The sequence below is a fragment of the Mchenga conophoros genome, linkage group LG22, assembly GCF_057382185.1.
Source record: "Mchenga conophoros isolate Kocher_MC1m ecotype Shallow Benthic linkage group LG22, M_conophoros_male_GT1.1, whole genome shotgun sequence".
In the NCBI taxonomy this organism is placed as follows: domain Eukaryota; kingdom Metazoa; phylum Chordata; class Actinopteri; order Cichliformes; family Cichlidae; genus Mchenga; species Mchenga conophoros.
Window position 1 is genome coordinate 24,716,287 of NC_140546.1, and position 16,575 is coordinate 24,732,861.

General features: G+C 39.3%; 1 protein-coding gene across 4 annotated transcripts in view; it reads left to right on the forward strand.

Moving 5' to 3' along the window:
• Nucleotides 1-16,575, forward strand: part of adgrb2 (adhesion G protein-coupled receptor B2) — a 253,991-nt gene that overhangs the window by 63,332 nt on the left and 174,084 nt on the right. For 3 of the 4 annotated variants that reach the window (XM_085262313.1, XM_085262315.1, XM_085262314.1), the window contains exon 2: nt 10,754-11,657. In XM_085262313.1, the coding sequence (XP_085118439.1) occupies nt 10,769-11,657 (889 nt within the window). In that variant the 5' untranslated portion in view covers nt 10,754-10,768. Of the gene's footprint in view, nt 1-10,753; nt 11,658-16,575 lie in introns of those variants that run through there. The other variant, XM_085262317.1, reaches the window with a different exon arrangement.

Sequence of the window (16,575 nt, forward strand, 5' to 3'; positions counted from 1 at the left end):
CAGGGTTTTAAAAGAAAGAAAGAAAAAAAAAGAAAAATTACCTTCCCGCACCATACTTTCCATTTCATCAATTTTCTTATCCTTAGCTCCAACAACTGTTTACTCACTCATGTGAAATTAATGGGTCTCACTATCAATATCTGCCCGCAAAAGTAACATCAATCAATATTGAAATTCAGGTTTGGAACACATTGAATAAATGCTACATGCCATTAAAGTGCTTTTTAAAGGGTATGAGACCATGTAATAATTGGCTTACATTTTCCCCACTGAGTGTATTGAGAAATGCATTTGCTTTAAGTGTTACTAAATTAGAGTTTGACGAATGACTTTCAGTTTTTCTTAGAACATCACATCAGTGCACAATCTACTTACCACAATATTACATTACCAGTGTCATTTTCATTTATTGTGTTTGCTTATTTACTATAGATAATTAAAGTAGTGGTGGTCATTTAATCAGTGTCCATACTCATAGCTCATACACAGAGTATGAAATTGCTACAGTGGGAAGCTACTTTTCACTGACAGAGCAAATCCCATGTTATAATTATTTGCCGTCTGTAGATTCGGGACCATATATGGCGATATTGACAATAATTCAGTGTAAATCCATTCTAGGAGTAATTTCCTAATGTGCGGTCATTTACTCCTCTCAGGTTGGGCTGCAATTAACCTGCCTCTTTACCTCTCTGTTAGCCCTTCACCTTCATTTACAAGAAAGTGTGATGTTAGAGGATCTTCAGAGACTTCTGTTCTCTGCTGAACAGTCATTTTTCGGTGGTATTTTGAAGAATTAATATCAGTATTAAAAGGGAAAATCACTGATATCACTGATAATTGGTACAACAGTTCGATTCAGAGTTGATTTAAAAGCTATTTTAGATTCAGTAAATCACATAGTGTACTTTAGTTTCAGGTTTTTAATCACAACTAAGCTGTTTGTTCCAAACCATTCATCATATGCACAATTTGCACAACAACTGGCAGTTAAGCTAAATGGTTTTGATGAAGGTCACGGTCTGAAAAAAAGGAGCTGCTGATCCAGTTCTACACTGCGGTCATTGAGTCTGTCCTGTGCTCCTCCATCACAGTCTGGTATGGTGCAGCCACTAAACAGGACAGGAGCAGACTGCAGCGGACTGTACGGGCAGCAGAAAGGATCATCGGCACGCCCCTGCCCTCCATCCAGGATCTAAACCTCTCAAGAACCAGGAAACGGGCAGGGAAAATCATCACAGACCCCTCACACCCTGGACACAGACTTTTTGATCTGCTGCCCTCTGGCAGACGGTACAGAAGCCTGCAGACCAGGACCACCCGACACAGGAACAGTTTCTTTCCCCTCGCCATCTCCCTTCTTAACAGTTGACCTGTCACACTGCTCCCACTGCCAGACTGCAGCTGCACCTTATGTACATTTTGCAGTATTCATTCCACCTCATTCATTTCTGTATTTTATGTATATAAGTTTAGATTCGTTATTTATAGTTGATTTACAATTTACACAGCTTTGTGTATGTATGTGTAATGTGTATATATAGACACGTGTGTGTGTGTGTGTGTGTGTGTGTGTGTGTGTGTGTGTGTGTGTGTGTGTGTGTGTGTGTGCTGTGCTTGAGAGCCACCATCTACCGGAACCAAATTCCCTGTATGTGTCTGCACATATACTTGGCCAATAAACACGATTCTGATTCTGATTCTGATTCTGAAAAGGAGCATGAAGGTTTGTGGAATTTAACGATACAAATTTGAAAGACTGTCACAGTCCTGAGTCTGCATGACTATAATAACACGAATATGCGAGATGATGAACAAAACGATGTAAAATGTCACTAGCAGAACAGAGGCTGCTCATCATTGTCCATAACTCCGCGAATAGTTTCACAGGGCCTTTGTGATGTAACCACGGATGGATTTCTTTTCTTTGCCTGATCCGAGTAGACTTCGCTATGTGGTGCAGTGGGTGTTAGTTGGCCAGCTTGTTTTTGCATTTGTAGAGGGTTTTTTTTTTTTTTTTGCTCCACAACATTAATCACTGGGTGATTGCTTAAGACTTGCTGGCAAAATATTTCACTTTCATCTTGCAGAGCTATCTGTAAAGTTATTAAAAATGTGCCAAACGTTTTCGATCTTCAAAGATAAACTACAAAGTGAGTCTGCTGTATGAGACCTGAGCACTGTCGGGGTGCTGCCGTGCGGTGCTCTTGTTGTCGGAGTCACAACTTTAAAGATGCGATATCCCAAACTTGATATTAAGACTATGTGAATCCATCTAGAATCATTGAAGAAAGAATTCTAGTTCTTTCATGAATTAATTTGCCTCACAAAAAAAGTCAAGCTGTTTAAGTGACTTAATCTGTACTATAGTGTTCGTTGGTAATGTTTTGCCTTCAAATCGAAGCTACACTAATAAATAATTCCATAAACATGCTTTGAAACATGTGAACTACTTTCCTTCAATGCCCGCGTAGGTTCTCTGTTGATCCACTCCCTTCACGATTGATAAATCAATTCGTTACTCAGTTTCATCTCACACTTATGATTTACGCCTTCAATCAGCACACATGTTACATGTTAAGCTGGATCTATGAATATGTATAGGCGCCTTGGTGTGCTTGTGCTTGTGTATGTAGCATATCCATAGCTGAAAGACAAAGTGCCCTTTTGTGTGATCAAGGGGTGTAGTACTGCTGTCTCTTTTCACAGCATGAGATCCACTCAGCTTGCCTGCCATTTGTGAATAACTGATAAGGCAAAGTGAAAAGCAGTGACTTGGTGGTGTGCAGGAGCAAGTTTGATAAAAGGACAAACAGAATACTGACTTCTAAAATGTCAGCCCGAATAAATCAGATTAACAACATTAGTTCTTCATATTCCTTTACAGACAGAAGATCTTATCCAGATAAAGGACTTTAAACGGAGCAAGCACAGATGTGTGGCTATGCGGGTAAATAAATTAAGTTTGACTTTGAGGAAGGCTGAGATTTATAAGAGGCTGAAAGTAAAGATGAGAAGGGACAGAGTTGAGAATTTGATGCTGGAGGCCAGAGCGAGAAAGAGGAATGTTTCATGACTTGTTAATCAGAAGTACAGAGAGAGACTCCAAACACTTCGCACAAGGATACAGACTTCAAGTTTTGATAGTATCGAGCTAGCGTTCAAACGGGTGTGGCACGCGTGTATGTGTGTGTGAACGTCAAATGGATTATTTATCGAGCATGGGTGTTTGTGTGGGCTCATATAAAGGGCACGTGCTGATCTCTGCTGAGGGTTGCAAATGAGAGAGATACGCTACATCAATAAATCTGACAATACCATTCTCTACCACAGTGCACTTAAATCTATGCACTGAAGAATGGGTGGAAGCAGAGAAATGGAGTGTGAGGAATATGACAAAAAGAAGGGGGTGTCGTTGTGCTTTATCAGAACTCCCTAAACACAGGCACCATATCCAGGGATATTCAGTTGCCCAAAAGCTATTTCACTCTATCATTCTGCAAGAACAAACAAGTTTACTGGAAGGTATTTGTGGTTTAGTGCATGATTATCTTTTTTATGGGAAAAGCCTCATTAAAGTTAGCATGTATACTGATGTCCATTTTAGACAGCTGCTGTCATAGAACAGTAGCTATAGTTGTTAGCCTTCAGGGTCTCTGAAGTAAAAGCAAAAGTATTATATTATGGGGGATATTATTAAGAGTAGAGTCAACATGTGAATGTGTTTATTGTGGAAGATGAGGTAGAATGGAAGACTTATACTGTGGAGACTGGTCCTTTCTATCCAATAACCTTTTGTCATTTAGACTCAGCAAAGTTATTTCATTAGCAGCTAAGGTAACAAATCTATTTGTTCGTTGTCAGAAAAGGATCTCATTTGGGTTAAAAAATACTCTGTTAGCAATCTTCATGTCTCTTATGATGATATGTGTCAAATATGCAGATAACAGCTCATGTGCTACAGGAATCCTTACAACGTAACAAATATGCTACTCATGCTACATAGTATAATCTAGTTTTGTTACTCAGGTCTCTCTGTTGCCTGATAATGTCTCAGTTCAAAAGTTAGGAACCTATTCTCACTGCTGTTGGATCAAGTAGCTATGTATGAATTAAGGTGAGTCACTTTAGGGACAGATGCACAGAGTCACAATGAAGAGGGGGGATTATTACGGAGCTCTGCTGCCCCTCAGCTCTGTGGAGATTTAGAACTTTGAGCTCAGTGTGTCAGTTTCCTAGCACACAACTTAACTGCTGTGCTTCATTGCTATTGTGGCATCAATTTTAGCACAACAAGAATCTATTCTCAGTGAAAGGATCTAAAAGCCAGCAGCACTTAGCAAGTACTTAGCATGCTTCCTTAGCAAAATTAGCAACTAATGAACTAAACAGAGTATTAATATTGGATCTAACTGTAACTTTAACTTTAGCTAAAGCCTTTAAAATTAAGCAGAAACTTCTGATATAAAATCCAGCTTGGTGGTGTACATGCATAAAATTACAAAATGTATGTCTTTGTCCAACAAATTATACAACTATAAGTAAGGTCCACCTGCTGGCTATGCACGATCAACAGGTGGACCTTAGTTAATCATACATTTAGCAGATGTCTAAATGAAGGCAAAAATTAACTGTAAGATTATGTCAACTTAAAGAGTGACACCTCACAGCTTGTTTTCATGTCGCTGGTTTAAGCTCTTTTTCTTTCGTAATTTTGTGCATTTTGTGCTTGCACTTGGAAATGTTAGAAAAACTAGAGACTTGACAGGATTTGAGGGGAGAAAGGGAAACATGGGAAATCATATGCAACAAAGGTTCTTGGCTGGACTTCAACTCGCAGTGATTTATGATTGGAACCTTAAAGGCTTAGGCACACGGTACATTTAGCTTTTCTGAGTAATGACCATTCTTTTTTCTTTTTTGCACTAGTGTATGGCTTTCAATTAGCACTGATGACTAGGTTTATTGTGCATTACTGCCTGAAGAAATGCCTGCTGAATATGCGATAAGCAGGTTTTCTGTAGCCTCACTATCCAAGCTGAAAGAATTGAAGCTTGAGGCTACTCCACTGAGGACCTCAGGCCAAACATATCCATTAGTTTTACATGTTGCCTCAATGGGAGAAACTGATACACATTGAATCTTTAAGTAGACAATAGATTTATTTATTTATTTTGTCATACAATAGTGACATGATTGGTTAGCTTTTGTGTATAGGTGTGGTGGGGTTTTTCTCTTTTTTTAAACAAAGCAGCGTTGATTGCTTCATAACCTGTATCAATGTCTTTGCTTGGTTCTTAAAGAAAAGAAAAAGTCATCTTGATATTTTAATCGTTGTGTCAACAGGGAGTTAAAAGGGAGTTTTTCCTTTTCGCTGTCGCCAAAGTGCTTGCTCATAGGGGGTCATATAATTGTTGGGTTTTTCTCTGTATGTATTATTGTAGGGTCTACCTTACAATATAAAGCGCCTTGAGGTAACTGTTGTTGTGATTTGGTGCTGTGTAAATAAAATTGAATTGAATTGATTAGAAGGCGTGAGAAGTTAAAAAGTTGACTTTTTACTTTAAGTATAATTTTAATTTTAAATAGCTACATTTCTTTATGCTTTAAAATAATTTTTCTCTATTACTTACTTTAAGAGACTGTTACTATTCCATCTGTATTGATAGAGGTAAGACGTGTGAAACATGTTATATTATTCTGTTGTAAGTGTGGGTTCAGCTAAAGTTTACGCTGCACACAAAAATATCGACAGTACCAGCGCATTTTGGTTTTCTCAAGTATGATCCTTAAACAGAGATTATTTTATAATTCAGTCATTCAGGGTGTTTTGCCTTGTGGTTTCACAGCATGGCTCAGCAACAGTTCAATGCAAGTTTATAAGTCAGGCAAGCTTTTCTGGAGACAGAGGCGAGGTTTTTAGAGACAAGTGTATGGGGAATAATACAACTGGTGATCATTAATATCCCATTTTATCATCATGGGAAAAGGATCCTGCTGTGTAAAAGGAATAGATACAAATCATTTTTTATGCTAGAGTGAATTCAAATGCTAAATATATATAAGGTCCCTTTTTTAAGTTCCAGGGCAAGAACACATACAAAGCATTAAAATCTTTTTTTTTCTTGAATCAAAGTATATGTTTCCCCTAAACTACATTCAGTACTCTACTGTCGAGGACAAAAGACCCATTTTTGATCTGTCATTAATGATGCTTTAAAGCACTCTGTGAAATAATAATCCCAGTCAAGGACAGCGATACTTTTTAGTGCTGTGATATTATTTCAAAACTAGTGCCCCAGCACTGTTCTGTCTTGCAGATGTTTTATGGTAAGGACAAAAATCAGATGAGTCATATTGTCACTTGCACGGCATTAAAGAATAACGACAGAGCCAAGAGGAGCGGGAGAGGATGGTGAGACGGGGAGTGAGGGATATACATATTTTGCCATCCTTGGTGATAACATTAATGTCAAGGTGGAAGGGGGAAGGAAGACATCAAAGCTAATGAATATTTATGGATGCCCATAGTAAAATGCTGTTTTAGAGTGAAGTGGGACAGAATGGCCTCATGAAGACGGCACTTTAGGGCCTACTCCAGCACAGACTGTGGCTCTATGAATATTCATTGCTCATTGTCCCAAAAACAATTTGCTTAACGCTTTTGACTTCTTTTCATCCGTAAAATGTGTGTATTTTATTTTTTTAACCTATGCATGGTTTGGACTATACTGTATCTGCCCTCACTTTTGTTCGGTCTGTTACAGAAGACACTTTGATTTTTGGCACATAAATGAAACAATCCAAAAGTCTGTATTTATTAATATATAGCATAGGGCACATCGATCCCTTCAGTACAGAAAGGAAAAAAATATAAGAAGTTTGTCATATAGATAATTCATTATATTCATACAGCTAAGTGACATGTTTTTCACAGGGCCTGTGTCCCCTGTGCAGATTGTGCAGATATTCATTCTGTGTATTTATCTTTTAATTGGTTTAAGTAGGACAGTCTGTAACAGACAGGTACAAGACTATAACCCCGTCACATGCCAGACAGCATCATCCTTGAGCAGATTTCACAAGATGCTACATTCCTTCCACCTTTCCCCCACTGTGCAATGCATTTGTCTCTATAGCTCACACTAGTGCTGTTTGAAAGCTCTTTGGATCATTCATTCTGCATGTGTGTGTTGGGGGGGGGGGTATCAAGGTGGGAATGTGGTAGAAGAAACACCCAGTCTAAATAGTAACACAAGACTAAGATGAAGGAAAGAAAGGAAAAAAAAAACCAGAATATCACAATGTTGCTATGGTTACTTGTCCCACACGACTACCAGCTCTTCCCAGAGTAAACAGTGCCTGATAAGGGAACAGAAGTACGGTGCCTTTGAGTGGTGTGCTGTTGGCAAATGGAGGCCTACAATGAATATTCTGTGTACAAGTACTCGTATGTTATATGTGTGTGTGTTTTTGCAATATGTCTCCGGTTGCTGTCTTTGACAAAAACAAACATAAAAAAAAGAATTAACACTTTTTTCTTCTTCTTCATCACTTACATATGGGACATTTTTAAAGAACATTTGTCTTTCCTGTGCTCCTCACTGCACAACAGGGTGGCATACTGGTTTCGGAGACCTTCCCGTGAAGCAGATTTATTGTCCAGAAAAATTGCGTGTAGGTCAACTGTCCTTGAGCATGACAGTATTTTATGCACTGTACATCACTCTGAGTTAGCATCAACAAAATGCTTCCCCCCACTCCAAAGGGGATTATTTATTTTTCATGTTAAGTGATGCAAATTGTGTACATATTTCCCCTGTTGTTGTATAATGGCTTTAACTTTAATTCACTTCTTCCTTCAACATCTCTTCCTCCTCCATCTTTCTCGTTGTCTTTTGTTTGGCCCTCATTAAAATCTCACACCTATAAGCGTAAGTGCCTCTTGCTGTCTAACTCTGGGGAGTCACCTCTTGACATTGGTGAAGTAAACCTCTTACCAAAATCTTGTGGACTACATGTGCAGTGATGGAGGGCCTTATCAGACTTGTATAAATCCTGTGAGTACAGGTAACTGCTGCATTTCACTAATCTGACCCTAAAGGAAGTGGAGTTGCTCTCAACGTACAAACATTGTAGGTCATTGTGTAGGAAGGTTTAGTAATCTGATTGGCACTGTCATGCTACACTTCACACTAATAATTAAACAGTTTAACATAATTTTTAAAGTCAATACCTGATGAAATTTTGTCAGTGTTCACTATGTAGATAGAATTTGCATTTGTACCAAGATATTCTTTTGCTATTGGTTAAAAATCCGTGGTCCCTCCCAGTCCAAGATGGCACTCGTCTAGAATGAGATATGGACCATATAGAACTTGTTGACCATTATAAGGATAATATATAGTTATGTAGTGCACTCCAGACAGCCATACTTGTCAGTGTGAAAAATACTCCCAAAATAACCAGTGCAAGTGCAAAAGGATGTAATTTCCGGTTCACGTGGCATGCCCTTGTGGTTGTACATATGTGGTTTACCTGCCATTTCATTTACATACAACACACCATGAATTTCAGAAATTCCACTGTTTTTCTCTCTTTTATGCATTAATGTTTAATTTGGATTATATAACAAGAGCTTGGGCCCACTACAAGCAAGTTACCAAGACTACAGCTGAGGAGAAGAGAAAGAGAAGGATGTTTTTATTCTCTTTCACTCAGCTGGCTCACAAGAAGATGACATTTTGTGAGCTCATACACTTGACATCAAATAATCAAATGAGAATATTAAATAAAATTTAAAAATAGGTAAATAAAACCTAAGATGTGCTAAGTTGTGTCTTACTATTGTATAAGAAATTAAGGCAAATGCAGAAGTGTGTGAAAAAAAAATTATACCACCCTTATTATTTCCATGTGAATGAAGAGGGTAAGTAGCAGCCAGGTGCTGCTAATCAAATGTACCTTATTAACTGATCTTCAGCAAATGTGAGCACCTCTGTAAAAGCAGAAGGTTTGGCACGGGGGTATTTAGAGCATTCAGGTGTGTTTTAAATCAGTGCCAAGGAAGAAAGACATCAGCAATAATCTTAGAGAAAGAAATTGTTTCTAATCATCTACAGAGACTGCAGAGACTATAAGACCTTTTTCAAACCATTTGACGTCCATCATTCCGCAGAAAGATGGATTATTCACAAGTGGAAAACATTCATGACAGCTGCCAATTCCCTAAGAGTGGAAATCTTCACCCCAAAGTCAGAACATGCAATGTTCAGCCTCGGTTAACATGTTAGATGTTAAAGTTTATGACATGACAAGTATGGCTTGTTTTGAATAGTTGCCAGGAGAAAGCCTCTCCCCTCTAAAAAGATCATGTTGCATCTGAACCAACCACAGGACTTGTGGAAAAATGTCCTTTAGACAGATGACACCAAAGCAGACACATTTGTGCTGATATGCTGTTTTTGGTATCGGCCAAATACGATGCTGTGCATTATGGCCAAACACCTCATACCATCTGTGAAGCACTGTGGTTGAGGGGCGATGAGTTGGCTTGTTTTGCAGCCACAGGACCTGGACACCTTGCCGTCATTGAGTCAACCAATGACTGTTGTATACCAAATTGTTCTAGAGTCAAATGTGAGGCCATATGTCAATAGGTCATGAAACAGGACAATAATCCCAAGCACAGCTGCAAAAGTCCAGTTCAAACCGCATTGCATTTGAAATGTGCTGGAGGAATTTAAGAGAACCATGCATCAATTAAGTTAAGAAAAAAAAGCACATCAGCCCAGAAAGTACCTCATTCATGAGATGGCTTTCCAAGTCCTGCATCTTTGCATCTGAACATATTATTTATATAGAGCTCATTAATTCAAAGAAAATCTTTGTTTTTTTTTCTTTGCAGTTTCATTTTTTTAATTCATCAATGACTTTTTGTGGTATTGTGTAGTAGCTTTGTAAAGTTTTGTAATGTGTTTACAGTACAAAGTTGTGGTAAAAGTATGTGTTGTCTTGAGGCATTTATTGAATTTCAAAGCATAGTAATATTTTTTGCAAGAAAAAGTAGGTATTATGCTATAAGGTTATTGGTAGAGTGGTGCAAACATTTCCCATCTCCCACGCATCCTCTTCAAACCACAATTATGCAGAACCACTTGAAAGTCTTAGGTGATGGAGCCGACACACTGAGAATACAAAAATATAGTGACTATTGAAGTAGTTTCAAGTAAAATGCTAAAACACTGTATATAGAGGTTTTTTTGTCAGCTGTGTGTGTGTGTGTTGTGTGAGTCAAAATCAAGCTGTTGGCGGACCCTCACTGTGTCGGTGATGGTAATAGTTTGCCAGAGCCTTGGGGGAGCTTGTCTGTGTGTTTGTGTGCACATATCAGCAGGAAAGGGTAGAGCAGGCCCCACAGTGCATGTCTCAACAGCCAAGTCATCAACCCTTTTAATCCAGCCCAGCAGGGATGTGTTTGTGTTTTTGACGGCGCTTGTGTGTGTATGTTTGAAGAGCTTCGTGAGAAGTGCTTCCATGAAGTTGTTTATATTCTACTCTGAGGAGTGGCAGAAAGCTGTCCAAAACATTTTCAGCTTGATGTGATTTTTTTAAATACAATATTGAACTTTTTCTCTTTTATCCATGGCATGTTGATTTTGTTTGAAAGTATTGCCTAATATGTCTAATGTCCAATCAGATCTCTCTCTATCCCCGCCTCACCCATCCTATTCTCTCTTCTCTCCCCCTGCAGGACGAATGTCATAGGATGAACACTGCTGGTGGGGTGTGTCTGTCTGTGCTGTCCTCTCTCCTGGCTGTGGCTGGGGCCCTGGCTGCCGTGTCTGCCCTCGCTCTAGCTCCTCTCTCTGCCCTGGCTGAGGCTGCCTATGGGGTTGCCAATAGCATCCCCAGCACCGGGGCAGAGGGGGCCCCCTCGCCTTTGTCCTCACCATGCTCCAGCCTTGTAGCTGGGGTGCTCTATGGCTCTTTCTCCCTAAGGGAGCTTTTTCCCTCCAGGGCACCGGGTTGTTCCTGGTCTCTGGAAAACCCGGATCCCACCAAGTACTCCCTCTATCTCCGCTTCACGCGCCACCCTGTCATTTGTAGGACACACTCCCCCATGCTCCTTTCCCTTGACCACCACCTAGCCAATCAAAGCTGTCCCCTGCACTTACAGACGGCCACAGCCAGAGATCAGGAAGTCATCGATCTTTGTGGCAGCCGCACCAGTTCAGACGGACCTTACTCCTTTCTGCAGTTCGATAAGAACTTTGTCCAACTGTGTCTAACGAGACATCCAGCTGCAGATGAGCCTCAGGTATCTAAGGAATTGCTGGAGCTGAGACTGGTAGAGGTGTTACTCATTAACAACGAAAACTCCAGTCAGTTTACCTGCGGTGTGCTCTGCCGATGGTTCGAGGAGTGTTTGCGCACTGATCACAATGGAGACCAGGAGGTTTCTGATGGGGATGGTTGTGGGATGACCCAGACAGGCTGTATTTGTCCAAATCACAACATTATGGCACCACCTGTTCCTCTGCTCCCAGAGACACCGCACACTTTCAGTAACGGGTCACTGGCTCCTGATGACTGTTGCGTCACCGAACTGCATTCCAATGATGCAATCGCCATAGCGCCCCGAGACGTACGACAAGGTAGGATTCCTTTCACTGTAATTTATGAGGTGGTGTTTCAGTGCTGGTCTTGCTATTTTCAGTGCATCACACATGAGCACACATCCCTATGTGAAAATTACTTTGGCCTTGTAACACAACGTGCAATAAAGCAAGATAGTCCAAGGTGCAAGCTGACCCAAACACTCTGAGTTGTTTATTTTATGTATCCACTCGGAGTAACAAATGGAAAAGAAAAGTTTGTTATCGTGCCTTTTTGTAGCACCTCGAGAAGCGGTGGAGGTGGCGAGAGGGGGGTCACATTGGCTGCTTGACAGATAATTTATTATTTGAATTTTGTCTTTTGCATGTTGGCCTTTAATTAAAAAAAAACGAAGCAGTTCAAAGGAGGCCCTTTAAACCTTCCATCAAAAGATTTGTAATGCCTGACAGAAATCCAGCCTTTTGATCTATATTTTAGAGATTCCCCCATGTGGCCAAGGGGTGGGTCTCCCATGACTTCAGTTTACATGCTGAACGGTATTGTGTGTGTATGTGTGTGTGTATCCATCCACTGAGAATGTTAGGACTAGATCAGATTTGACACCAATGGACAATATGCAAACCGTCTTTTCTACATCAATGAATTAGACACAAAGAAGACAATCCTTTCACGCACAATACACATGGAAATTTGTTTGCGTGTGTGCATCCGCATAAATCTGTTTTCTGCCTGCAAGCAACACAGATAAGTGCTTAATCCAAACAGAAATGGACAAGCACTTGTGCTAAAGCTTTCTAATCATTTCACTTCATCACTGCCACCAGAGTATTTAGTCTAATGTAATTAAATTAGAACAATATAGAGGTGCATGTGATATGCTGAGATGGAGTTTGCTTTTCAGGTCACATAATTGCATAATAATTTTCCTTTGGGTGCCTCATAAGCATGTTTGCAGTCTGCATAGTAATAATTAGAACCAGGTTATTGTTAGGCTTGGCCTTCCTTTAACAACACACTAACACACACACTAAGAGCTCTAGGGAGATTTTTACCTTGCTAGTGGGAAGGTTATCGTCTTCTGGATTTCATGAGCAGGGGAGCATTTATCATCTTATAACCTCATAGAGGAAGAAAAGGGTATACTTAAGGGAGATTAAGGAAGTGAGTCATTTACCATTTTGTCTTGACCTGATGTACTATTGCTTGAGAAAGTGCCATGTAACTGTTTTGGCCAAAAGTCAAACTGATAATGCAACTCTGTTAATTAATTCTAAGGGTTGCAGTGATATCCAGCTTATGCCACTGTCCTGAAAGACCTCTTAGCTTTATTTTTGTGTCACTTCCATAAGACAGTTATTTGCTGACATATTGATTAGCAGTCACATGTATGGTTTGGAGAAGGTGGCGCTACCAAAACATCAGGAGGCAAAGCTGGAGATGCTAAGAATTTCAGTGGCAGTGACCATAAGAGAGAGCATTTGAAATGATTGCATCAGAAGGGCAGCTCAGGTTTTGAGTTAAAGTTAGAGAGATAAGGCTACCTTTAATCTACCAGGATAGGAGATATGCACAGGAAGGATAGTGGATATATTGGGTAAAGAATGTTGAATATGGCGAGCCAGGCAGGAGGACAAGAGAAAGACCACAGAGAAGATGTATGGATGTATTAAAGGAGGGCATTAAGAGGGTTGGCATGAGAGAGGAAAATGTTGGCAATAGGGTTTAGATGGATGCACGCAATCCGCTGTGGGGACCCCTAAAGAGAGCAGAGAAGAAGAAAAAAAAGATTAGTTAGCAACCAGCCACTGTCCACTCCTGCAGGATGTTCTCAACCCCTGGTCTTCTGTAGAAAACATTTTTTTCTCACCAGTTCCCCTTTGCAGTAATTATCCATAAATGTTAAAATTACTGTAAATCCAGGACTGTGCTGTCAGAGTAACAGCCATAATCTTGCCTTTACTCTGCTCCTGTCCCCTTTCTGTCGACTGAAAGATAAACAATTTTGCCCCCGCTGAGTCAGAGACACTCAAAAACAAAGCTTAAATGCCAGCTTTCTCCTTCGTGCCGGTCCACTTTTTGCCTTAATGCATGGTTGCCAATTTTCAACTGTCAGCTGTGGTGAGACTCAGACACTCACTTTAAATTTAAGACGAAAACAAATAGTAAAAATTAGAACAAAGGAAATGAATTTTGACTTTAGTAAACAGGGTCTGAGTCTTAGGACAACATCTGTATAAAAGGAAATGAAACTGAAATGAAAAAGTAAAACTGCTACTCTGTAACAGCTCATCTGTCTCAGTTGCAGAAAGACAGACTCATTTATTATTGATAATAAAAATAATAATTAATGACCTAACCCCTCATCGAGATGCATCTATTTACCATATTGCTTCCATAGTTATGCAACAAATACGACTTCATTCCCAGCCAGAATTAAAACAACTGTTAAAAGTTAAAGGTCAGTTGAAACACATAAAAACTGTAGTTTTTCTGATAGTGATGGGCGCGTGTCGGTGCTAAAAAAAAAAAAAGAAGAGGTTTTGGCGCAAGAGTTAGGAAATTAGAGGAAAAGCATATAAAAACAAGCACATCAAAGAAGAAGATGAAATAAGGCAGGGTTGCCAACTCGCGATGAGAAGCCATGATGGGAACTAAATATACTGCAGTTCTTTCTTCATAAATTTTACATAAGCAATCCACTGGACATCTAATTAGCTGAACTCACAACTAAAACTTCTGAAGGTAACAATTCTATAGCTCTTTTCCTTGAAATGGGCAAACAGATCTAATTACACCGAGTTACACAATCAGTATCTTTAGATTTTAGATTTATAGATGAGATAAATACATGATCAACAGAACTTTCTAATTCGTCATGAATACAAGTTAAACTCAGCAGTCGAGTTTCTTGTTTTAACAAAAGTAATTTATCAACACAGTTTACATTGTTAAGCCGTTTGAATCTGAAATCTACTTTTTTTCCTTTTTACAAGATGACCTTAACCAGTACAGTAATCAAATTGTACTAAATATGACCTAGGGTACCTACAAGGGAGCCAGAGGCATCAAATGATGAGTATTTACTTGTGAAAAAAGCCTGTTTGCTCTTCATCCATGGAGTTGGCAAAGAAAGAATTTATCTATGTAGTTTATTAGAGCGACACTTTGCTCAACCAGGTCTTTAATACCGCATATGTGTATTTTTCTATAGGCGTCTCAGTGGATGCTGGCAGGGAGAGATGGTACTTTGTAGCCAAACAGTTCATAGTAAATTCAACAAACTTGTTTGCAGAATATGAAATTGAATCTCCTCTACTGACACTGACTCTTCGAGGAGCAAACTAAACAATAATAATCATTCAACTCTCTAATCTAACTTTCTCAAATTTGCTGCAAATGTCTCAAATGGCAGAGAGTATGGAAAGTAATGCAAACAGATTGCTTTTCCAGTTTAATAAACATGTAACCTTGGGCTTTTTCTCAACTGCTGTAAATAGTTAATGCAATACGTTTATGCTTTAAAAGGCTTTTCTCTATATTTTTTGTAACTCTTGTGCTTATGATGTGATTCTTAGAGCTAACTGTTATACCACGACCATGAGCAAGTGAGGGCACATTTCAGTTCCTGAGATGTTTTGTGGCTGAATGTCAGGTCTGCTTGATAAAACTCAGATCCCCGGCTTTTCCAATCCATCAGCAGCTGTCTCCGCCCACACCTGATGTCTTCCACATAATCATTTTGTATTAAGTGAAAAAGAAAAAGGAAATACAAAGTGCTATCATACATGTGCACACATTAGCATGTGGCTAATATTTACAGTTGAAAGTTTGTGACAATGCTTATTTCCACATGCTATTTATCTCATGGTCTTTACATGTTATGCTTTCTTCTTCTGTCTTTTCTAAAACTGAAAATATTACAGCTAACTCTCCTTTGCACATTAATCAAATGCACGTACTAAAATGGACAGAGATCTCAGCATTACATAAAAATATTAATTTCGCATTCTCATGTTCTTATTTCTATTGCGGTATAAAGTGAGCTTGAAGGCTTTGCTCCTGCAAATACACAGGATCCTTTAGATTTCTATTTGGAATGAAGGGCAGCCTTGCTTGAGTGAATTATTTGGCCTTTTTAGAGATGAAGAGAGAAAAACCATTTCTTAATCTAGCCAATTCTTAATGGTGAACTACACTTATATATCTACACAGCAATGAGAGAATACATTAAATCTTCAAAGGAACTCTCAAATAAGATACCCTGATTGCATGTCTTTAGTGCATGTGGGTTCAATTAGTACATTGCTGCTATTAAATTGCCACCCTATTCTAAGATCCTGTGTAATTTACATGATAGCTTGTAGTTTTACTCATTCATGTCATGCCTGTGATTTGTCAATTATGTATTCATAAAGTCCGCACGTGTGCCAACAACAGCACTGTGATAGATGACAGATGGCTTCTCCTGGTGTATGAAGTGTAAGGATTAAGTTGATGACATGGAGTTCCTTGTCATGTCAGCTCGTGGCTTCCACCACATTTGCCCGTAGCTTCTACCTCACCTAATCGGAAAATGGCAATAAACAGCAGATTTATCTTACCGTGGTATACTATATTTCTTAATATCATGAGCTGTTCTGGATCCCGAGGACGTAAGAACGTCTCATTTATGTGAGAGACAGCTGAACGGAGAATATGAAGCTAGCATCATTGTTTTCAATCATTCATCAATCATTTGTGAGAGAATTACACCATCCTGTATGTGTTGGCTCATTCATCACACTACAATATCTACCGTAGTTGCCCTTTGATTTAATTAGTAGGCATGCACATATTGAATTGGGGCTCTAAGTGGAAGCTTCCTTCTCAAGTTTGCAAGGGTGTAATTTGGTGCTTGTTTTTCTTTTGTTATTCATCGTATTATTTGCACTAGTTGGTATTAGGAATGAAAAGACT